Source organism: Camelina sativa, chromosome 16, assembly GCF_030686135.1.
Source record: "Camelina sativa cultivar CO46 ecotype springtype chromosome 16, ASM3068613v1".
Taxonomy (NCBI): Eukaryota; Viridiplantae; Streptophyta; class Magnoliopsida; order Brassicales; family Brassicaceae; genus Camelina; species Camelina sativa.
This window is the reverse complement of record NC_141895.1, coordinates 28,531,269-28,557,225: the sequence shown is the minus strand read 5'-3', so window position 1 is coordinate 28,557,225 and position 25,957 is coordinate 28,531,269. Positions and strand designations below refer to the sequence as shown.

Here is a 25,957-nt window from a genome sequence, read left to right as displayed (position 1 = left end):
TCATTCTCAGCTAGCTATAGGAAGACTTTTATTCTCTCTAGTGCAATCACTTTACAAACTCGTTGGAATAATTTACTCAACTCTTATTTTGGAGTGTTATCCTTAGTTAATACTTAATATAGAGTAGGCTGATGGACTGCAAATTTCCCATCCGGGCTACCTCCCCAAGAAATCTGTTGATGCGCCCCAGTCACATTATCTAGAACCACTAACCTTAGCCTTAATATACTATCGTCTGGAACATGAGAATTGTTTTGATCGAACAAATAGCATGTACCTTTACGTAATAGCTCTTGATCCCGAATAAAGTCGGCTCCTACTAGTAAACTCCCTGTTGCAACCTCCATTAGTACTTTAGTATATGGCCACCTATCAGCCCATAGCTTAATCGTGTGTCCATATCCCATAACCCATCAGGTCCTGACACATGGAACCACCACTTCTCTTATACCAACTCCAACACTACTCCATGTTGACTAACAATTACTCTTAGTAACCATCCATAAATGATCATGAACATCTCTCACTTTATATTTGCTTCGCAATACTCTTGCCCAAATACAAGAATGCTCGTGTTACAGCCACCACTTATCTTTCACCCAACTAGCATGTCTTTATTCATATACGGTGCAGACCTTATCCCCAAGCCTCCATCACACTCACATTTCTTGAGAAAAATATCTTTAATTTCTCCAAACTAACCTTTTGATCCGGCCCAACACAAATCATTCCAGCACCCTCTATATTACTCTTAAATGTGTCACATAAGCCTCAACAAATAAGAATAGGTTGTCTGCAAAACAAATATGGGAAAGCTTTGGGCCTCCACGCGACAAGCTGGTTGGAACTATTGCTGACCTGCATGCTTGTTAGATTGTTGGTTTATCGGTTTAGATTTTATTGGTTCGACTTGGTTAATTATTTGTGACATTTGCTGGTTATTTGGTTATTGGCTTATTGCTGATTTAATTATTTATGCATTTCAATTGGTTTATGATGGGTTCTGCATTGATTGTCGGCATATTTAAATTGAGAAAATTAGTTAATTATAATGAGATTATTAAATGATTAACAAAAAGATGGGTCAATAATGTATCGTAACAAATATGAGTAATGTTTAGTTATCTAAAAAAAGAAAATATATCATTAAGAAAACAAATAAAATATTTTAATACAACATTTTGTTATAAATATTAAATTATTTTAATATGACAAAAAATTATCTTGATAAAACAAACTTTAAAAGTTCATGAATGAGTATGTTAGAATCCCGCCGATATCCTAACGCCCGGGCCGCCCTATACAGCATGGCAGCTATAGATTCGCAATCCATAAAATGCAAACAATTTTGGTTTTTGGAAGAAACACATCGCAAGTCTTTTGACTTTGAGAGAGCGTATAATATGTTCGAAAGTATCTAAATGGATATTGGTGAAAGCTTCGTTACGCATGCATACAGAAGACCAACTTTACTCCCTTTTTTTTTATATAACTCTCACAATTAAACTATAAAGAATTCAATAAATAATTTTGTGGCTATGATTTTTTTTACATTTTTTTCCGGCCGTAGGCAAATTAATTAAAGTCATCAAATACAGATGTATCATTACAATTCTTTCTTTTTGGCTATACACTTTAGCTTTTTTTTTCCTCTAAAAGGAGTGAGAAAAATATAATTTAATAACTTTCCCATCATTAGTTTTCAGGATGAATCATAATTGTCTCCATATACAAAATCTCCGGTCGTGATTCTAGTGAGTGAAATCATTATTGTATCCATAATTACATTAGTAGTAAAGAACAGTAATTTTAAAATGCACTAGATTAGGACAAGTGGTATACTGGAGATAAAATTTGATTAACTTTTTAGTTAATATAATATTTTTATATTAATTTATTAATGTAATATAATATTATTAATATAAACTAAATTAAATTAGTTTGATTTGATATATTTTGTACTGGTATTATTAAAATAGTAAAATAAAGACTTAACGTGTATAGAAATATCATATTAATAATATTTTAATTTTTAGTATTATCAATGGACGAGGTTAAAGAAAAAAAATTTGTCTTGCGGTGTATTCCAAATTAAAATATCACAGGACGGAGTTAGATAGTGGTAAATGTTTGATTATATTAATAAAAATTTAGAATATCATTAATTCGGTGCTACAGGAGTAAAAAAAATTATTTCATTATTTTGTTAATACAATCAATATTAAAGTAATAGACATATATAACTTAAAATTTAAATTTTTTAGTTACAAATAACTTGTCTTGTGATATACTAAACAAAATATTAACTATATATATATATAGTTAATTTACCAAACAAATTACATTTTTTTTAAATATAGTTTTGCGGTGTACCACGAATTAAAATCTAGTACAATATAAAACAATTAATAAACATGTTAGAGCTACATTGTAATAAATTGTAGCGCTAATTTAAGTATTACAAAAGATATTATTGATTATTTTTTAACAGCACATGACAATATTGATTTTTAGTTAAATATTAGCAAAGTTATGTTCTATATTATTTGTTAACTATATAACTTAATGTTTTGAAAACTGAAAATAATTTATAAGCAAATACTAGTAAATGATCAATTACAAATAACCTATTTTCACCTAATCATTTACCATTTGCATCCCACAATAATCGCATGGAAGTCAAAAATAATATGAAACTACACGTCCACTACGACTACGAGTACTTGTCAATAAAACCGTATCATTGCAAAGGGAAAGAACAAAAAAAAAAAAAAAAAAAAAAACTTTTCTCCGTTTCGATATATCCTAAAGTTAAAAATAATCAAAATGATTAGACATATGGTAAGGCTCATCTCTTTCCTTCCTACTCATCATAAACCTCGGTGGCAGATAATAATTAACGCTGCCATTATCACCTTTAGTCTTGCGACTAGTCTCTTCTTTAGGGACCCAAGGTGGCTTTATCGACCTTATTAGTGCCCAATTTACACCTTCGAAGAACTCATGTCTTTTGATCTCAATAGAGCCTTTGAAGCTCCCTAACCTCTTCTTAGGGTTCTTCACTAGTAATTTAATAATAAGATCTTGAGCGCTCACCATATCTTCGTACTCTTTCGGGCTACTCACTACAACCTTTGGGAATGTCAAGGGTGTTTTCAGAATGTTTACTAACGTTCTCTCGTTGTTCTCCCCCTTAAACGGTGTCGTACCAAATATCATCTCGTACAGAAATATCCCGTAAGTCCACCAGTCTACTGCACTCCCATGTCCTTGCCCTAACAAAACAACAACAAGATTAACTAAAAGCAAAATGAAACTTGCTTTTGGCTGAAACTCAGAACAACTGTTGTTGCAGAGTGTATTTAAAATTGTTAAAAATATATTTCTATGCTCCGTGTCTAGTCTACTTAATGGTAAATAACTAAATACTAAATACTCCTTCTGTAGTTTTCAATAACTGGTTCGGTATTTGTTAACTTAAAATCAATGAGCATTCTTCATTCACTTAACTAAGCGTATGTAAAGAGAAAAAGTAAAAATAACAATAGGTCATTAGGTCTAATTAAGTCAGCAAAATACCTGAGATTACTTCGGGTGCCAAGTACTCATGTGTTCCCACGAACGACTTAGAGCGAGCGTTGATTGGTTCGGCGAAAATTGATGGACATCCACCAGAGATGTCTCGAAGTCCATTTGAAACACGAGAACAAGAAGAAGGTGATCGAGAGAACGTTCTTGAAACATCGTTCCTTTTCACAGTAGTATCACTAGTACCAGCTGCGTTCTCATGTATTGTTGTTGTAATAACATTCTTCTTTCTTCTTCTTCTACTGGAAGTAGGAGAGAAGCAGGAGATGACAGGGTTTAATCGAGTCGAGGTGCAAGAAGGTGTAGAGCATTTATGGTGGATGCTCACGTCGTCATCATCAGTTTGATGGCCACGGTCACGGTCGTTATCGTTGAGGAGTTGTGGAACGACATCGCATTTGAAGGAGAGATCGAAATCTGACAGCATTACATGACCATCTTCTCTGATCAACACGTTCTCTGGCTTTAGATCTCTATACACTATTCCCATCATGTGGAGATACTCTAAGGCCACCAGAGTTTCTGCTGCGTAGAACCTGCATATTTATCTTAATTTATTAAACATTTGGTAATTAGTTATTAGATATACTAAGTAATAAGCTATGTAAACCTATTAATATATATATATATATATACATATATGTGTTACTAGTAGAATTAAAGATTGGTTTATGTTTTTTAAAATTTTAATGTGAAGAAAAGAGGTTTATGTTTGTAGCTGAAGATTTCAATCTAGAACCTACGTCTAAATTATCGATGTGGATAAGAAAGCAAACATTAAATGTAAATTGTTCAACCAAACACTAACGTCAAAAAACATAATAAAAACTCACAGTTTCCAAAATAATTTTGTTTTTTGTTTTTTATTTTTCATTTTTTTTACATGAAATATTTTAACAAGCACGGAAACATATATATACAAACTAGTCAATAAGATTAGTATAATAACTTCGTTTAAATTAAAACCAAATAAAAAAGTTTTGTCCAAAAAAAACACATTAGTTTATAGTATAGTATTACAGTATAACTATATAAAAAGCTGTGGTTCACATTCAAAAGAACACACTAACTACAAAAGCAAACAAAAACAAATGAAATCTTTCACCACAATGAGATTGATTAATCATGCATGGTTTAAAGAAAGAAAGGGAGTGTAGTGGGGAGGAGGACCTTGTGGAAGAGATAGTAAAACGTTTAGATGGTTGGCGGAGGCGGGCGGCGTATAGATCACCGCCGGGACAATACTCCATAACGAGAAAAGAGTAATGAGAAGCCTCAAAAGCTGCGTACAAAGTAGGGCAAAAAGGATGATCAAGCATGCCTAAAATCTTCTTTTCCATCTCTGCTCTTCCAAGCTTTTTCTTAACAGCCACAGCCTCTTTATCAACAACTTTCATGGCATAAAACGCAGCGTCCGGACTTCCACGTATTTGGCAAAGGTAAACACTTCCGATGTCACCACTTCCCAACCTCTTTAAAAGTCGAAAATGCTCTAACCCTACTGCACGGCCGCAGCAGCGACGTAGCCTGGCCATAGCTTCCCATGGGACCTGGTTGGCTTTGTGAGGCTTTGATTGGTTGTTGTGGTTGTTGAAGCCATGGTTACTTAGATGAGATATCGAGCTACAACTAGGGCTGGCCGTGAAAGAGCTACTCAGCCAGCTCGTGCGGCGACTTGAGTCTGGTCCGGCGGTAGAGCTCTCATAATCGGACTCATTATCTTTGTAAAAGATACTGGAGTTTGCCATAAGACGTTTCATGGGCAAGACAATAAGTGTCTTGTCTTCACTATTTATCCATATTCTCCTCATAAATTTCTTTTTCACTTTTGTCTTTTTATTTATATATTCTCTTGTATATATATATATATATATATATATATATATATGCTTTTATAATTTCTTGTAGTAAAGTTAAAAACCATGCGTGAAGATAAACAATATAGATCCAAGTGCGCGGATACAAACATAAAGGAGAATTGATGAGATGCACATGTCAGGCATGCTCCGCCAAGCTGACACCACCACTATCCTTTGTTTTCTCTAAAGTTGAATGTTTGAATTTGAACAATAAAATCTTATGCCAGCTTTACCTTTAGGTATCAGAATATCCCGATGACCCGAAGATGGTCAAGTCCTTAATTAATAGTATTATAGTATGAGTGAACAAAAAAATAATAATTTAGATAACGTCTAATGAGAATAACGATTTGATGGATTAATGCTCAGCGACATTTGGAATTTCTATTTCTTGAAAAAAAAATTCTGTACTTTATATTTAATACTAAAATAGTAAAATAAATAATCAATCATGGAAAATATTTACATAAATTTGGATTTGTTTGTTACGAAATAATAGTAAAAAATTCATTTCTTATATATATTTTATAATATTATATATTTAATTAACTTAATTTCATATTTCGAATTCGACCCTTAGTCGGTATTATTATTTTAGTTTGGGTGTAATATCAAATTTGTTAATTATAAATTTGGTAAAATCTAAAAAAAAGAATTCAACAAAACATGTATTGATTCGTGATCTGGTATTACAAATTGATGTGAACATATTTAGAGATCTTAATATATCAAGTTTACAAAAGTGATTGGTGTTAATATTAACACCATTACAGTTATTGGTATAACATGTTAGTATATATAACTTTATATATGAAAATTACAATTAGATTATGTACATGTATATATTATACACTTTAGTATTGTTTATATAGTGAATATTGTGTATAGAAAAAATAAGTTTTAGCCAATTAAATAGTTTGTTATTGTTTCCTAAGATTTCTGAAAAAATAACTAGAATATGTTAAATAATTTCGAAAATATTGTTTTATTATTTTGTAAACAAATATACACTTTTATTTTGTTAGTAATTAGATTAATTAGATGCAATATCATTTTTCGTAATATGTCACATCAAACCTGTTTAAAATTCTAACAACATTGCTTAAATAAGTATATAAAGATATTTTAAAAATATAAGCAATGTTGTATCTTAGTTTTAAAATATATCTGTCATTTATTAAACGATTTAGGAATGCAAATATTTAATCTTAGTTTTATAAATAAAATAAAATTTTATAAATGTTCTAAATAGTTTGTTATTGTTTTCTAAGATTTCTGAAACAATAAATAGAATATGATAAATAGTTTTATTAAATAATTTTGAAAATACTGTTTTATTATTTTATAAACTAATATAAGTTTTTCTTTTGTTAGTTATTAAATTAATTAAAATGTAATAGCAATTTTTGTAATATACTACATGATAGTAGGGTTAAACTTATAGAGATATCAAAAAGAGTGAATTGGTGTTGGATAGTTTTTGAAAAGTAATTATAAAATTAGACTTTTCAAAAAAATGAGAAAGAGAAAGTATGAGAGAGGGATTTTATGATCACTTGCTTTCTCTCTAATTTACAGGCAAATGATATTACGAAGCGCGAAGAAGTGATGCGTAACGTCCGTGTCCCGAAATATATAAATTATTGGAGTTTATATCGAAAATTGAAGTGAATTCGGTTTAATTATTGTTAGTTTATAAAGTTGGTAGATTTATTGATTAAACCATTTCTGGTTTGATGAAGTTAAACCAAAGAACCCTAATTCTTTTCTATAAGCCTCGATGTCTCCTCTCTTTGGTGTGGTACTCTTTGTCGTTGCTGCTCAGAGAGAAAGAAAAGATAGAGAGACTTGGTCGTTGGGCGCGAAGGAATGGAAGAAGAGAGAAAGCTCGACTTTGGTGTGTAAGACAAAGAAGATAGAACTGTCAGAGTTTGGGAGAAAATAATTCGATTGCTTATAACGTTTCCTAAAGTAATGATTTTTTGGAAGAGTTGTACATAAGCTATTTCTGTAGATTCTCTTTTTTTTTACAGATGTGAATTTGGGTTTAAATTCCCTAAGTTATTGGCAATTTCCTGGAACACGTTTTCTCATACGCGAGCTAGGACCATCAGGGGTTCTAACTGAGATTGTGGTTTCGTCTCTTACCCGATCGGTAAAAGATTTTGTGGGAAGCTCCATGACATCTAGGGGTAGATCTGTAATGTTTTGTTTTTTTATGGTATTTTGTTTTCAAGGTTTGGCTGTTGTTGTGATTGGTTGTAGGAGCGAGTTTGGCTGCTCTGGCAAGTGGAGAGTCTCTCTCCTGATTATATTTGTTGTTAGAATCAGCTTGATAAGGGGAGTGCGTGACCATATTTGAGCGATTGATTTGCTTGTGTGTATAGCTCGTAGATGGGAGGATCGCCTCATTGAGTATTTTTGGTAATACTCACGCATCTCATTATATTTGTGGTGTAGGTAATATGTGACGTAGAATCTTGGCGATGAGGAGGATGATGATCTAGGCTCTTGGTTGTTATGTTGTGGTTATGTTATTCTTGTGAAACATGGTTAGAAACTTGTTAGGTTGCTTGTTGGTTATGGTTGATAGTTTATCTATAATAAAGTAGAATTGGTTTACTTATTCTTCTACTATGCATGTTGGTTTGTTGTTGGTTTATCGTCTGGGAGTAATTAAATATTCTGGTGTATTTTTCTATTTTAAATAAAAAACGAGTCGGATTGTTTCATGGTGTTTAAAGCAGAAGATTAGGTGATGTTCGTTTGGTGAACCAGATGTAATATCTAAACGCAAATATATGGTGTTGTTTGTTTAGTGACAATTAAAAACATGAACTGGATTAGATATCAAAACTCATCTAAAAAATCTGAATTTTAAACACATCTAAAAAATCTGAATTTTTAGATAAATTTTTCTCGAGAATTTGGATAAAGTGAACTCATCCAAAATTGGTAAAAGTAAAAAATACTCGTATTTTAATTGAATAATTACAAAAGATTTGGAACCAATACAACTTTTCTTGGTTCTCTGTGATTACTGATTACAACTTTTATACTCGTTGTAATAAATTTTGAAGTGTATTAGTTTTGTGTGTGATTACAACTTTTATACTTGTTGGGTATTTTTTTTAAGTGCATATCGAAAATAAGTGGGCTTGTTTATAAGATATTTGTATGAATTTGTTATAAACTAAAATAAAAAAATTATGTATAATTTGGGTCTATATATAGTGTTTCAAAAACTATTTTGTCACACAAAAAATACCTTTTGGTAAAAAAAATTTTAACAAGTTTTTTATATATATATATATAAAGTAGTGTGACCATGACATTGGCTTCTTTTTGTCTACCAAAAAATTTGTAAATACGGCATAATAATTAGAAAGGTGAATTTTGTTTTGTTTTTAAATGTGTTGAGGTGAAATGGAAAAAGATATTTCAAGAGGGTGTACTTTGTTTGATCATTTGAGCTAGTGGGGGTCGAAGAGTGATCGCTGATTTAGTTGAACCCGAGGTTAATATATAAGATTGCAGCAGTATCTTCTTCTCAATTGCTATAATATAAACTATAATACCTAAAGTGGAAGAGGGAGAGACAAATAGATATTGCAGCTTGCAGGGGTTGGGGATATAAATTCCAGCCTCAGGAGACTACAAACGACGTCTAACTTGGTTTTTTATCTAGTGTAGGCATGTCATACTAAAAAAGGCAAGACACGTGTTATCTTGAAAACATCTGAAAATGGTGACATGGTATTCGTTTCAATGTGTCCCTTTAGTCTCGGTGACTCGGTACTATTAAAGAGAATAAACATCAAACGCTTTCTTAACTCACACGAATTTCTCGGATAAACGGTTATTTCATTTGTAATTATTTTATTTTCGTTATAAAAGTAAATTTCACTAAAAACAATGAAGAATTGTAATCAGTGACAACTTGTTAAGCTCCTCGAAATTTTTCTTCGCCAAAGAAGTAAAAACAAAGGAAAAACTTTGTTTTGGATCGATTAGCTCAACTTTGTTTGACAAAAAATAAAAAAGATCAGCCAAAGGGGCCATAAGATAGGAAAAATCATTTCTTGTGTTGCCGAGAAAGGATCTTGTCCCTAACAAGACGGTCCAACCTCTTAAATGCTGTGTCTAATATGGCCGGCCTCTCATTCTAAACGTTCGTTAGCGTGTGTTGTAGTAACCTGTCATTTAATAAGTACGCCTAAGATAATAAAAACGTGAAGGTGATTACAAGTTATATTTTTGTTTGTTTTTGGAACTGCTCATTGTTGTATTATTTTTCGCGACTGTAAGGTCGTGGCACAAGTTGCCGGAGGTATCAGTATTGTGAAAGTATAGACTTGGGAGACACTTGGGAGGTTAATTCTTTTTTAAAAAGGACTCCAAAAAGAAAAGAAAAAAACACACAAACAAACAAATAGTAGATCAATAGAGAAGTATTTGACTTCCGTATTTGCAAATCCGTTGAATTTTCTAAAAGTAGTGAATACCATTTTTTAGAGATGGTATAAATATATAAAGAAAACGTCTCTTCAATAATTTGCGTGTATCGATTTTTTTTTTTCGAACTTTTTTTGTTTAGCTAGCCTCATTGACGTCTTAATCATATGTTTGCAATTATGTGCAATTTAACGTTAATTTGCACGAGTTTCGAAAAATTTCAAGCCAGCGTAAGAAGGCGTCAATGCATGTTAGAAACTTTAACACTTGTTGTAAGGTATACAATTAAGACAAGTGATTCTTCATCAGCTCTTTTCTCTTCCATCTAGACGCCACCTAGAGTCAGAAAGTGAACAATATATATATATATATATATATAAATACAAAAGTATGAAATATGCATAATAACAGTCCAAATTAAATTAGATGAAGAATATTAATTCACGCACCATAATCTCTTGTTGTCTTGCATTTGAAGCATTCTGCCCTGCTTGCGTAGTTGTGAACCCCACAACCGACCCTGGGACAAACCCAATCGCCAGTTTTCCAGCCGGGAGGACAAGCCGTGCCATCATTCCCGTAAGCAACCATTTGAGCTCCGTAGTACTGTTCTGTGTACTCGACTTTGATCATTCCACATCGGTAGCAACTAGTGCGGCTTGCATAATTGTGGCTCCCACAATTCAATGCACCGCAATACCAATCACCAGCCATAACTTCAGTCCTGTTATACAAGTACGTTGACACATCTACCCCACCAAACTTGGGGTATCCGCATTTTTGGCATGACTCTCGTTTTTTGAAGTTTGCGTGCTGACACGCACCGCATAGCCAATCTCCTCCATTCCAACTCATCTTTTTCCTTAAAGAGTATTTCTTAAAATCACCTGAAAGGTTTACTAGTAGTGTTTAGCCAAAAGTAATAACTTATGAAGGATGAGGTTGGGTTTAACAAGAGGGGATCAAACCTTAGAAGACAAAAGACTGGTAAGCCAAAAGAAGCGGTGAACTTTGTAGTTTGAGGAACATGGCTTTTTATAACCATTAACAAGAGAATGTAAACTTAGATAGATGCTGATTCCATCAACTTTCTTTGCAACATGAGGATATAGTAAAAATAATTAATATCAAAGAACTTAAATCGAGAACTAGTGTGGTGGCAAGATTTTTAGGACAAGATCATAAATTTGAATGGTGGTGCAATATAATTTCTAGTCGTATTGGGTTTGTGACACTGACACAATGTTTTTTTCTATAATCATGTGATGGTTTTACAAACTCATTCTAAGAGAGTCTATCTACGTTCAAACATTATGGTGAAGTAGACATCCGATACCGATTAACGTAAAAGTTGAAACTGTTTCATGTGAAGGAGAAAAAAGTCGTGAAGGATAATAATTTGGAAGGAAATAACAAGAGCGTCCTCGAGGGCTTAAAGTGATTCTCAATTGCATTATTGTGGGTAAAAGAGAAGAGGATGATGAAGGGTATTATTCTCTTCTGTTGCCCCCCAATAACCATTTGTTCCAATTCTGCCCTTCATTCGTAGTCTAGCACCTCAATGGATTTCGAAATCTTTCATATTATCCGTTTTCGTTTTTGTTATCTTGTAAAGAAATAAAAAGTGAGCACTGTCCTCCCCATATACGTTTGATACCTATTGTTATATTTATGGGAAAATGTCAAAATATAAAATATATGTTAACTCAAAGATCAATTCAACATCTAAAATTAAGAGGTTTCGTAAGTATTAGATAATTCGTTTAAATTTATTTTATATAATCACTGATTGATTCAACTGTATTACGATAAAAATTAACTATATACATTATATAGAGAGATATTTAATCATCATCTATAGATATAATTAAAACATATGCGACAATTAGGAAAGGTAATTAAACAAAGTTTGATAAGCTTCGCCACCTTATGTACTATGTTATGAGTGTATCTTTGTTTTCCTCCCACTACTCTTTTCAACCTTCGTTCATTTATGGACTATATAGCCTTCATTTCTTCTAGATTTTGCAAATCACAATTGGAGCAACAAAACATTATAAAAAATTATCATATTCATTTTAGATGGTTATCAAGAAATCAATTTCTAATTAATATCTTTAGTATATTTTGTGAATATTATCTCCGAAAAAATAAATACTCTCTCCGTTTCAGAATAGATGTTATTTTAGAAGTTAAATTTTTGTTTCATAATAAGTGTTCTCTTATTTTTTTAATATATATGATTTGTTAAAATTTTGTGTTTTATCTCTATTCTTTTAATATATAAACTAATGCAAAATTTGATATTATATATGAACAAAAGTTAAAACTGAAACTTTATTTTTATTTTTAAATTATGTGTGAGACAATCTTAAACGACACATAATATTGATCGGATTAGGTAAAAAATGAGCTTCATTGTCACGTAAAGATATTTTAAGCATCAATCTAGTAAAACTAAACCGAAAAAATGGTTTAGTAGTGTCCTACAATGTTTTGTTATAGCTAATTTTCCATGAGTAGAAAATTTGTGATTTTAATAACAAATTGTGAAAGAAAATATCGTAATTACTTAATCTATTTTTGTTTTCTTATCTAAAAATACAATATATCATTTTCCTTTAATTACATGCGCATTGTACATTGGCGGATGGGCAATACAGTAGTACTGCTTGATTGTTAAATTTATTAATAACAAGAAGTCACTTGGAATTTTACCGTAAGATTATGTCCAACTAGTACTTGGTTTACAAAAAATTAGAGATAAATTGGCATTTCGAAAATAGAAAATAGAAAATATATATACTATAGATGAAACTCCCCCGGGTATGCTCTCTTCTAGCTATTGTCTTAAGGGCCATATGGGGCAGCCATAACGCGGACAGTATTAAAGTGTTACAAAACTATATACTACTACATTCACTTAAGAATTTATTCTTTATTATAATGCCAATTTATTCTTTCTAATACTTTTATTCTTTTACTTCAATAATTCAAAAGTGATCATACCCAAGATTCACTGAGGCATGTCTACGTTCATTCTTTCCTCCCCTACATGAATCGGTTCAAATTAAGTTTAAATATATAACTTTTACCATTTCGAACATGATTTTTTCTACGTTATCCTAAATTGTCCGATTTTTAGTTCTTGTTGTCGGCTACTTCAACATTTACAGGACATTCTTAAATCGGAAAGATTAAGCATCAATCAGTTTGACATATCATCTTCTTATTATTCTCTACATGCCATAATTGTGTACATGAAACTTGACATCAAATGATAGTAATATCTAAGGTATTTTTGAAGCTTAATCTCTTAGTAAATTTTTGTTCATAGATCTCATCTTCTTGTTACAAAGTTGACTATTATTGAAAATTATATATCAGCAATATTTGTTGATACTTGATACCAATCAAAAATCACCATAGACTGCTTTTGTTTTCAAATGTTTTCAGGAAATCAGTTTCCTAGTATATGGCATCCATCCAGATATTTCTTTCTATTTTGTAAACTCTTCTCATGCATGAGATAACCATCAAGAAATTTCAACCTCTGCAAATTGGACAAGCGATCAAGACCTTTCTTCTAAATAAGTTTGGTTAAAAATAAAGAACAATATATATGAATATTATGAAACATCTCATCTTATTTATCATCTCACCTTCTTCTTCTTCTTTTAAAATTGTTTTTCAATTTTCTTTACTTCTTAATAAACATTGAAAGTTTTTCTCGTATTTGAATTAAACCCCACTAATTTGACCCCCCTAAAAAAAAATTCTAGGTCCGCCTTTGATCTTCAGAGTGGTCCACTTACTTCAACCTCTAACATGATCGTTTGGTTTACTCGTAAAAAATGTTATTTTACCGGTCTCTTTGATTTCTCGTAATTTAAAATTTAGTGCATATTCTATATAGTCTTGTGCAATAGAAACATATTTAAAATATTCATTTTCTAGTCACATTTCCTTCGGATTAGGCATACAAGTTGAAAATTATCTTTTAATTGTATTGGATATATGGCTGGCAAAGGAAAAAAATTCCAATACAAAGACTAATCTTTCATGGTTTGAATATAAATTATATACAAGTACTTCTAAGTGAAAACGTCTTGTTGGTCTATTAAACAAACATAAGAGTATATATGTAATATGGAAGTATTCACCTATCGAAACGGGCTAACAGAACGATTTACTATATTTCATTTAACTAACTTTCTAGTAGCCTGTTTTATATGTATATTGATATAACATTCTATCTACAGAAAAAGGAAACTTCTATAGATAAATAATGTCGAGCTATAAAATTTTATTAATTAATTTTATATAAACTGATCTGAAAAATTAATTTGAAACCGAAAAAAAAATATATTAATTTTTATTGAGTATTAATTTTCAGAGGTTATACTATATTATGTTTTAATAGAATAACATGTTAAATGTAGAATACCGAATTCGAAGGAAACAGAATAACACCTTCTCATTAAAGAAAAACCTCAGTTCATATAAATTTAATCAAGCAGTACACCAGAGTGCAAATCTAAATTTTCTTTTGACAGGATGACGACATTGAAACACTAATTACGAAAAAAATCAGTAAAAAAAGACAGCTAAAAAATAAAGAAATTATAAGTTCAAAAGAACATAAAAAAAAATAAATTGTTTACACAACTTTTTTCAAAGCCAGAGAATTAGATCATAGTAATATAGTAACCGATCGAGAAAGGTTACTTTTAGGATGAGGGAATGTTGTAACGTTAACTAAAGCAAATTGGGTTGCGGCGAGATGACGCTGTGTGTGTGTGTGCTTCTTCACTGAGTAGCTGTTCTTTACTCTTTTTATATTTGATGTTTGCTGCGTGACTGCGTCAACAGTTCTATATGTTTCTTGGGAAAGAAGCAACCTTCCATTTTATATACTAAATTGACAATCTTGAGATGACAAACCAAGTAGAATCCTTAACCCATGAGTATGGCCCACGTACATATGATTTGATTCTTGTAAGTTGATATTATTATAGTTTGTGATGTATATTTTAGTTAATAAAGATATTAAATAAAGAGGGTGTCGAAATAAGTTGGCAAAAGAGAAGAATACTATGTTTAACTAATAGTTATTTTTATGAAGTTAAATTAAAAATAAAAAATTCTGGGGGAAAGGATTTTGCTAAAATTAAATTCTACTTAATTTTGAATTGTCTTTTGTTTAAAATGTAAGCTAGAACAAATTAATATGGTGGGTACAGTTTAAAGTTTTGGTCTTGTAACATTTGGGGTTTCATCCATATTAAGCTTATACAAAATCAATAGATACAAGAAAGTAATCAAAGTTTTAAGAGAAAAGGAAAGATTCTAGCGTGTTGACACCGAGGGGGATTCGATAAGAAAGAATAAAAAAAATCAATACACAAGATGTGTCATAAATGGCATATATTCCTAGATGGACTGACTATTACATCAATCTTCTTAACAAGTGTATTCCATTGGTCGTAACTTTTTGTTGCTCGATTTATTTTTGGTTCTTTTTTTTGCCATATACATGGAAAAATAAATCGACATCCTTGACACTTGTGGCATAAGGTATATATAACTGTTTTTACTTTGATATACAGTATATATGAATATTCCATCTCTATGCTACGTTGCTTCCATTGAAGGCGACTGATCTGCTTGATAACTTCTTGTGTCAAGGCCTTTTGAATTGGCTGGTATAGAGGATTGCAATGCTGCTCTTCATTAGTAAATCTGACCCGCTAGCCGGGTTATCCTCAATGCTTGCATCCTTGTCCATTTATCCTACATATCCCCAACAATTCGACAGCCCCAATATCATCGTGTAACTAGGTCTGGTCTGAACTCTACTCTTCCACATTCTAGCCAACAATTGATTAGGTTAAGGCTATCCTTAGCTCAAAGATTGCTAGGAAACCTTAAACCATCTTTGTTGCTCCTTTGGTGTAAGAATCTTTCGAGAACCATGTTACTAGAATCACCTAGGGATGAACTTCTGGAAAGAGAAAACTTGCTGAAATTTGGCATTATATGATCCCATCACTACGGAGTGGGGGTTCCATCTGTTTCATCAGCCTCCTCTCCTTATCTTGCCTACTGAATTTGTTCCCCAAACTGCATCTCATTAACTTTTTGAAGCTCCCTCAATCAAGCTTGGAGAATAGTGGTATTATGATCTCTGCTCGAAGAAGTAGTGGTTACCGCAACCTCTTCAAGCTACTCTCTCCCAACTTCAGAACCACAACCACCTTTGTTGGGATTGGTTCTAATAGCACTCTCAACCCTGCTCGACTTTCTGTCAAAGCTCTATTTCCGGTGAGACTCTCAGCTTTGATCGCTTCATTGCCCAATCTTCAATTCAAGACTGTGGCCACTCTCCTTTCCTTTGACTTGCTCAAGGAAGTAGCATTGATATGCCTTGACATCACAAGCTCCAAAAAGCGAGTTAGCTTTTGGTCCATAGCTCTCAAATTCCTAATATCTTTTGCTCTTATCTATCTTTACTGCTTTGTTGTTTTAAACTTTGAGGAATGCCCTCCTATGCTTTCTTTCCTACTTTGTATATTACTCTTTCTCTAATGAATGATAACATCTGTTTGATCAAAAAAAAATTGAAGGTTTTTTGTCAAAAAAAAATTAATTCTTGTTAAAGGTTTTGTTTCAAAAAAATTTTGATTGTTTTTTTAGTGTTGTAAGCTTTTATTGTCAAATACTATTATGTAGTTTTAGTATAAAAATGTCTAATTTAGGAAATCTCTTTAATGTAAAAAAAATTAAACCATATATATAACGCTAATGAGACCAATGCATATATTTTACGAGACCAATGCATAAATTTTACGGAACCAATGCATAAATTTTACGGTCTTATCTTTCATCACTCTATCGAAAGCTATGAAAGTTAATCGCATTAACATTTTATCGTGTCTCTAATACTTCTTTTGTACCTACAAGTAATTAAAATCAATGAGATGTGGGTTTAGTTTAGTGGCCCATCTCTTTGCTTATCTTGCATACTATCTTGGCCCAACAGATTTATTGACACAAATATCTTGAACTTTGATTCATGTTTTTTTTTTTGTTTTTTTTTTCTAAATTTAATATAAATTATATTCAAAATAAAAACTAATACGTTTTTACAACGACTGAAACAGGTTGGCTAACTACGTGTTTACTATACCTTTAGGTTTTCATGCGTTTGATTGTGTTCCATTGTGTGTTGAGACATTGATGAGAGACGATGTATCCGGACCTGTATGTCCTAGAGTTGTTCGACTGTACTTTTTTTTTAAGTACTTTTAATAATATCAGCTGGGATGTAACTCCCGGGTCGTTTACCAAAAAAAAAACTATTGATACGTGTTTCAGAAGAATTTAGAAACTGAAATCATAAAAAATAAACTTTAGCACTACAGTTGGGACTGCAACCACATTTGGTACGCTTCATCACAGCGACATCCCCATCCTCCCAATTGCAGTAATCTGGTCCTTGATTTGTCAACCCATCCAATAAGACGCAAAGTAGTATTTGATGCATGTAACATCTGCAAACAATTTTTATGGTTTTGGCGATGGGCGTCGATCGACATCAAAAAGAGATTTACAAAATAACAAACAATTTTATGTCAAAATAGTAAATAAATCTAATATACTCGTCATCCGGGTGTAGTCCGGTATAAGCTTTAGTATATTAAAAGGTTATCAGTTTGTTGAATAAATGATATGTAATTAATCGGACTGGTTCCTTACTGAAAAGTTTGGCAAGGAATTTAAATAAAATCTAAACTATCAAGTTTTAACTTTTAATTTTTTTTTTTCATTTATTGTTTTTGTTTTGGATCAACCATTTTATCTCATTTCCTTAATTATCATTTTTTCGTCTAAATTTTGGTAGTTAAGAACATCGTCTGTGACATCAAGATTTCAATGATCCATGTAGATGGGCATTTATGAATCTATTCGCTACTATAATATAACAACAAGGATAATTCAAACAAATGGTATAGTTCTTAAAAGATGGTAGGGCTCGTCTAAATTAGGACAAGGACGCCCACAAGGGAGGGCCACAACCACAACACCAGTATCATGTAAGAGATTTTAGCGTTAATTATGTAGTGGAGAACATCTGAAAAAGAGTAAGTCAACCTGTATAATTAGATGCACGCATTTAAATAAATATTAGCATGGGAAAAAACAAATAGTGGGAACAAGGATGTGCATGTATCAGTCATACAGATATACACCTCTCTCTCTCTCTCTCTCTCTCTCTCTCTCTCTCTCTCTCTCTCTCTCTCTCTCTCTCTCGATTGTTCTACCATCTTTATCTCATTTTTTATCTCTAATACAGTAATAGTTTTCTCTTCAGCGTGACAAAGTTCCCCATGACCATTTTTGGAAAATGGAAATGATTGTTTCAGTTATCCTCCATGCTAAATTAGAGGGTTTTGATTGGTCTTGGTCTCTTATATTATCATTTTTTTGTGTGGATTGCAACTATATACCTTTAGAGATGTCTAAATTTATACATTACTGGATTACGTATTTAACGTGTAACAAATAAAATCATTCCATCAAATCTTGAAATCTTTTAAAGAGAATATAATTTGCTAACAATTTACATTAACCAAAATTGAAGTAAATATAAACAAATTGAACAAGTCTAATTCGTACATTCTTTTTTCATAAACAGTTATGGGATCTTCTTACAAATTATGAAGATATGTTATTGAGAATATAGCATATACTATAAAGCTATAATGAATACACATAGCGCACTGCATTTTTTATATATCTCGTACAGAGTTCTTAATATTAATTATATCTTTGGCTAATTATTATATACAAATATGTAGGTGTAAAGAGACTGAAGACTAAACTCATTATAACGACGCCTTTGTCGTAACTCGTAAGTTCGTAACCTTGTTGGTCACATGGTGATGGTCTATAGACTTAATTACGTGCATTCTTATGACTTATGGGTTATGAGTTACATACGATAAAGGTCCAAACACAATCATGTTGATCGAAGAAAAAACTTCGACGTGAAGCCGTGAAGGGGCATCGCTATATGAGAACCGGTTTGTTTAGTGATATGTTAATTTTTATGAAAAAAAATCTATCTGGTTAAAAAGAAAATTTGCGTTACATAGTTTAAAGTTTTTTTAAAAATAACTAAATTCTGTGTGATTGATATATAAATTTTATGTACATAGTAAAATACATTGAGAATTTGAGATTATATTCAAAATAATTTTCATTTGAAACATTTTGTTACCACTTATTTTGTACTTCTATTAGAAGTACTACTGGGATACTATGTCTCTAAATTCTTATAATACGAGACAAAATTTAGAACAATATAGAAATAAACAAAGGTTGTTTTCAAACAGTATATCATTATATTAAAAATTAAAATTATGTGATTGGTAATCAAAAAATGAGGAAAAGTCTCTACAAAATAAAGCTCATGAAATAAAATTTTAAAAGACTAGATTAAATTCAAATCACAAGATTAAGAAATTACATAAAGCGATAAATTAAACAAATAAACTTGGAGCAGTCCAACATTATATATATAATAAATTGGAGAAAAACATATCATTTTTTAAGAGACTGCACCCTTGACGACAAAAAAAAAAAAAAAAAGAGACTGCACCCATTATTCATTTAGACAGATCTGTACACCTGACAATTTGTTCTTATGGAAAAAGATACTGTTCATAATTTATAATAAAATTTTCTTCTCCGAATGAATGGGTGTAAAACTTAAAATAACTAAATAACAAAGCTTTTGTCCAAAAAAGAAAACCTAAATAACAAAGCCTTATATATATACTGTAATATATTAAAAAGAAAAGGAATTTGCTAGCAAAGAAAACAGTTGTCTTCAACTTATAGTCTCTTTGATTTGAGTTCTTCTACGGTATTTTTATCGGCCACTTTTTATATATTTTCTCCTGAGTTATTTTTGTCACGGATAGATGTCTGCCATAAGAGAAGAAGAAATTGGAGACAAAGTTACAAATTTCTCCATAGATATATATCATAATTCATACAAATGTGCACATCCAACAACTTTCACTTATATATTCGTTTCCTCCATTATTAGAAATTCATGTGTTCTTCCATATTATATAATTGAGTGAAAGTGCCCTACAGCTTTGTTATTAATTTGCATGTGTTCGGTATGCCACTTAATTCCTCTGTCCATGATATGTTACACTTTATTAAATTATATTTTATCTTCGTACTGTTTCATTTTTATTTATCGAAGATATTGTTTCATGATATCTATCAACATGCTGTTCCGGTAAAGTATTGATCATTCGTGTCGTAGAAAGACCTTGATATATGTGTGGAATAAACTCTATTATGAGTTATGAATAACACCTCTATGTTTCGCTAATTTCGTGTTTTTGTTTGTTGTGAATGAACGTAAAGTTTATTCAACTAAAAAAATAATTGTTTAACATTACTATATGCTAAAGAGTTTTAAAAGATTTCAAAAAAGCCTCAAAACTGATTTAAAGAATTTTGAGTACCAAACCAAACTCGAAGAGCATTCTCAAACTTGATTGGAGTATCCTTTAAACTTACAAACTTGTTCCTCACAATACGATCAATAAAAAAAGTCATATAAGAATGGGTGCGATTCCTTGTTCTCCATGTCGACGTTTGTTTCGTTCCCACAATTTGTTTAGATAAAAAGTATTTCTATTTGGTTCGATAGACTATGGCATAAACATTTGACTGATGAGAACATGTTTCAGGTGCAACTCACGCCCCAACTACTACATACATTGCCCTATCTTATAAGATCTCAGTGATTAATATATGCCAATCTTATTTGTTTTGCTTGGGTCTCAGTGATTTTGACTTCCACTATACAAAAGTCAATCCGATAATTTCTGCGTGGTCCCACTTTCTACTGCGCTGTGATTCTTAGAAGGACACGTTTTCGAATGTTCGCATCGCATATGCTGTCGATATAAAGTCATATGGTCTTTTCTGATGAAAAAAATGATTAGAGATATCTTAATAGTTTAGAATGGTAAACATAGTCATTAAACATTACGGTACTGAAAGGGATAACGTTGGTTTTTTTATAAGTGATAACGTTACGAAACAGATGCATCATAATTGATTTTTGATTATAAAAAAAAGAAGTGCAAAAGTAGATGTCGGTACGATAGACCAGAGATTAACTTACAATATATTTGCACTAATGAATATCGTTTATCCGCTCTTCTTTGTTATAAGTTTAACTTACACGATGGACATGGACAAATGAAATCATATATTTATTTGTATATTATTATGATAAAATATATGTTGTCGTCTAGATTTATTTTGTGACTAAGTTATTAGTTTTAGACACATACACACGACAATGCATGTAATGTTCAGGATGGATGATAAACTATGAAATTTACGATTTCGAATAATGATTCAATATGATTTAGTTTTTACATCTAATTGAATTATGCTTTATAAATTAACTAGATCAGGACTCGCATATACTCGAATTTATAATATAATTTTTAATCTATGTAGAAAAAATAGCAATAATAATTATCCGTTAAAAATTAAAAAATAATTATTTTGTTTTCGTATTTATTTATTATTTAATTTTCAGTTAAGTTTTCACGTATTTTTAAATGTGTAGGTTTTCTTCTTCCTATGTGAGTGTAATAAAACAAAGTATAATATCGAATACCTCAACAGTTTAGTAATAAATAATTCCAATTTATAGCTTTTGTGATATGCTCCCCTGTTTCACAAAAAAATGTCATTTTGACATAATGCACACAAATTAAGAAAACTATCTAAATTTCTATTTTATCCTTTATAAATATAGTAAAAAAATCTTTTTAATTAATTAGCTCAAATTATGGGGATAAAAAAGAGAAATTAATCTTTAAAACTGCATTGAAAACATAAAATGACTCTCTTTTTGTAACAAGGAAAAAGTGTCAAAATGACACTCTTTGTGAAACATAGGACATATTAATTTATACATGTCATTTTTGTTTACATTGTTTTAAGGTTATAATGTAAACGTGTAACTCCTCCACTGCCACATTGCTTAATGGAATTAGAACAAATAATAATATATTCATTAGCCAAATCCCAATATTTGTAACAAGTTGTAAGAAAGATTAAATTTTCAAATTATTATTAAATTTATAGTTTATTTTTTGAAAGGAAAAAATGGACTTTTACTCATTTTTATGAAAATAAAATCCCTAATAGAATAAGGTTTTTCTTTAAAAGAATTTCAATTAAATTAGGTTTTCTTTTATTTTTTACTTTTATATAAATCTTTTTAGGACAGATTTTCAATTTTTACATTTTTATTTTTAGATTTTTCTTAAATTTAGAATTGACATGTGTCAACAACATTTTAACGATACAATTGACATGTGTCACATTTGTTTTAATGAGTAATTTTGAAAACCAAGTTTTATATAATAAGATGTTATATTAATTTAAGTTATTTACTTCATTTATTTGCTTTTTAGACCAAAAGTTCCAAACCTTTGTCTTGTTATTTCTCTTGGCAATATAATTAAAAACTATGTGGATTTGATCACTGGTTTTGATTGTTGATCTCTAGAATCAAGACGCAATTATTCATATTTGTTTTGTTTTAGTAGTGTGATCCTACTCTATGACATCCTTTGGTTAAAAATAGTGGAATTAAACATTTGATGGGGAATAATATTGAGATTTTGATATAGAAACATAAAGGAGTTATAACAGAAGAAAAATATCACAGTTTTAGTTATCTTCTGATGACCGTACGTTAGCTAGCTACCTATTAATTTTAATTTGGAACATGTAACTGCAAACACAAACGGTAATTCAAGTCAATGTTATAAAGAGTGGTTGCATAAGTTAGTGTGAGAGCAAAGACGATGGACGCAACAGAAAACAAAGCTTGGTCCTTGAAATATAGATCAATTTGTCTCTCATTACACAGCAAGCATAAAGACAAATACAAACAATACACAATCGAACAGGCAAACTATGCAACAAAAGACACTTCAGCCACGCCTGCTAAAACTTGGTGTTGTTCGACACCCTCTTGGGGTTGGTCGACACTTCCTCATGATGCAAACAATAAAGAGATCTTGGACTCGATACGAAACTAGCAGAGTTAAAATTCATTTCAAAGTGGAAGCAACTCAATCCGAACAGCCAATTGTTTTCATGCTTTTGTTTAGTTATCCCGTATCGTTTACATGGTATATGTCCGGGCTGAAGCTTCTCCTGGGACCGGTCACAAGGAACGTGACCGGCGAGTGGCCTTATCCAGGAACTCCTCACAAGCCTCGGAATGAATGATCCTCGTCCATCACTTGGTCCAAAATGCCGAGGTTTCACGAGAAAAGCCCAAAACTAACTTCTTACACCCTGAAGCATATAAATACTTGGTTTTAACTTACTTTTTTGGTGTATATTCACCAGTCCCCATGTAGGACGACCCGACCGGCAGCCTCCACCACTGACCCTTGGAAGTTCGAAGCTTCCTTTAGCCGTCATCATTTTCTTTTAGTTATCTGTGGTATTTGGTTGAAAACTTTAAAATTTAATCATCATACAAAAATTGACTGAATATTTTTAATTTTTTTTTTAGGTATACAGAAACGGGAATTATAACTACGCATTACAAAAACAATAATCTAATATTTTGGCAAAAGAAACTGGCATCAAACTCATGATTTTTCTTTAGCAAAGAGAGTTTTATCATTCGAGTACTATCCTTATTATTTTGCCTTCTTATATCAAATTTACCGGCCGGTGGTACGTATTTTGTTAAAGTTAGACGCTCAAAGATTCACGAGTCCTAGTCTTATATATTATAAAATTATAAATAGTAAGAATTATGTAAAAAGGATGGTTTAGAACGTTCGATACTGAACGGCCGGCGTTTATATAAATTATACAGTATCTAGTCTTGTTTGGAATATTTATTAAAGATTTATGAAAATTTCTGAAAACCCTCAACATAAATAAATATAAGAGAACAATCAAAAATAACAAATTAGTGATATGAGATGTAATTTTCTTTAAAAAAAGAAATGTAGGTTTCTAGTTTTGCTATTCAATTAATAATGTTGAGGAAAAAAGAGTGAAATGTCAAACTGTATTTTAATCATGTTGGTTACCATTAATTTCAAAGATGATCTCCACATGCTCTGCGATTAATCTGGATTTTTGTATAGGTTCTTAGACTAAGGAAAAAAAAAAGAAGAAGGAAAAACATATATGTATGAGTTTGGTATTGGAATATTATGATTTGGGATAATGTCATAATGATGTCGATCGAGACCATTAGGACCTTAAAGGATTATAAATGTAACAATATGAATTTTTAAGAGTGAAATATTCCATAAAAATCCTACCCATAGATTTAAAAGTAGCCACAATGAACCGTCTACACAAAACAAAACAAAACAAAAACAAGAAAATACAAACACAGAAGAAAAAATGAAGCGAGGAACGGAGAAGAGGGCCGGCTGCCTTTCGCTTCACCATATTTGGTGGGGCATTAGACGCACTTGCTTATTGTTGTTGTGCCTCACATATCCCAAAATATTCAACCCCAAGTTTTACATATGCACCATTAAATAATTTATTATTTTTATTGAAATTTTGTATAAGTTTCTTTTTTCTTTTATTATTTTTTGTTTCATTTTGTGGATAACGACATCTGGCTTTTTAAATCAAAATTCATCATCAGCAGAGAAATAATACTGGACCTTAATTGGAATAATAAATAAAATTCTTTTAAAATTAAATAAATAATTAATTAATTATAGCATATGAATATCAATCCTTTGTTTTTTACCCTTTTTTCTTTTTAGAAATGAATTTGGTCCATTGGTGGGATAATAATTTCCTGATGGTTGGTAACTGAATTGAAATCTAGTCAACTATTTTTAGTAATTATCAAACCAAAAATGTAAAATACTCAACCAAAAGTCATCACTTAGAGAAACCATAAAGAAACTTATTTAGGAACCATAGAAAATTACTTGTAAATATTTAATAAATATTTAATTTATATAGCACATGGATATCAATCATCTATATTTTTTATTTTTCATCAGAAAATAATATGGTCCATTGGTGGGAAAATCATTTCCCGATTGTTGGTAGTTGAATTAAAATCTGGTCAATTATTCTTTAATAATTATTAAACCAAAAATGTAAACTATGATCACTGTCAACTTTAGGATGTAAACAAGATACGATATTTAAATTATAATAATACACCTCTAAAAATTGCTGAAAATTAGTGAAGATAGTGTCGAAATCCAGCAGTTGCGCAGCCGATAATTTGATACATGTTAATTTTGTTTTTCTAAGTTTGTCTAAGTGTCCACGAGGGACTAACTAGCCTTTCTAGATTTGTGATGGTAATCTCATTATTTGATAGAACTTATATATTGAAGATTATGTTCTCATCTTTCTCTCTCTGCCTTTTCATTATGTTTTTGTTTGCGTTGTGTTTAATTATGTATAAACTCACTGTTTGGATAAGATTTGTATTGATCGGTTATTAAAAGAAACTTAGAAATATGATGTTTTTATGTTCGAAATGGAATGACAGCGGTAGCACCATTCACTGCTGATGTGACAGGCGAAAAAAGGGCGATTTACAAGCTAGGGTTTCTCTCGCTTTCTTAGCAAGGCTTATTCTGTCGGCGGCCTCTCAAAGCCGGCCGGAGGATCAGCTAGGGGGAGAAAAAGGTAGTGGAGAATGGGATAGACTCAAGGCAATCACGCAAGGAGAAGATATGACTTCAGAAGGATTGGTAAGAATGGGGGATGATTCTGGTTCAAATAAGTTGGTTGAGACTGTAGGAGTCAGTCAGGAAATATCGTCGTCAAGCCCGGGGGATTCAGCATATGAAAAGACATTGAGTCCAAGTTACTCAAGTAACTCAAAATCGAATATTTACTAAGCAAAAGTGTGAGGTTGTGGAAGAGAATAGGAAGAAGAAGATTGTAGTACCGAAGGAGGTGTTTGAGGATGC

General features: G+C 31.3%; 2 protein-coding genes across 3 annotated transcripts; both read right to left on the bottom strand.

Moving 5' to 3' along the window:
• Positions 1–2,568: 2,568 nt before the first annotated feature.
• Positions 2,569–5,492, bottom strand: LOC104752574 (protein kinase PINOID 2). 2 transcript variants are annotated; one of them, XM_010474753.3, is made up of 3 exons: positions 4,759–5,492; positions 3,580–4,124; positions 2,569–3,275 (listed from the first exon to the last, which is right to left on the bottom strand). In XM_010474753.3, the coding sequence occupies exons 1-3, from the start codon at positions 5,397–5,399 to the stop codon at positions 2,812–2,814; spliced, it is 1,650 nt and encodes a 549-aa protein (XP_010473055.2). In that variant the 5' UTR covers positions 5,400–5,492; the 3' UTR covers positions 2,569–2,811. The 2 variants fall into 2 exon arrangements, with proteins under 2 accessions (XP_010473055.2, XP_087346966.1); XM_087490840.1 differs by having other exon boundaries at positions 3,580–4,136; positions 4,759–5,352.
• Positions 5,493–10,118: 4,626 nt separating this feature from the next.
• Positions 10,119–11,055, bottom strand: LOC104752573 (RNA-binding protein csdA-like). The gene is made up of 3 exons (XM_010474752.3): positions 10,871–11,055; positions 10,352–10,789; positions 10,119–10,238 (listed from the first exon to the last, which is right to left on the bottom strand). The coding sequence occupies exons 2-3, from the start codon at positions 10,755–10,757 to the stop codon at positions 10,228–10,230; spliced, it is 417 nt and encodes a 138-aa protein (XP_010473054.1). The 5' UTR covers positions 10,758–10,789; positions 10,871–11,055; the 3' UTR covers positions 10,119–10,227.
• Positions 11,056–25,957: the final 14,902 nt, after the last annotated feature.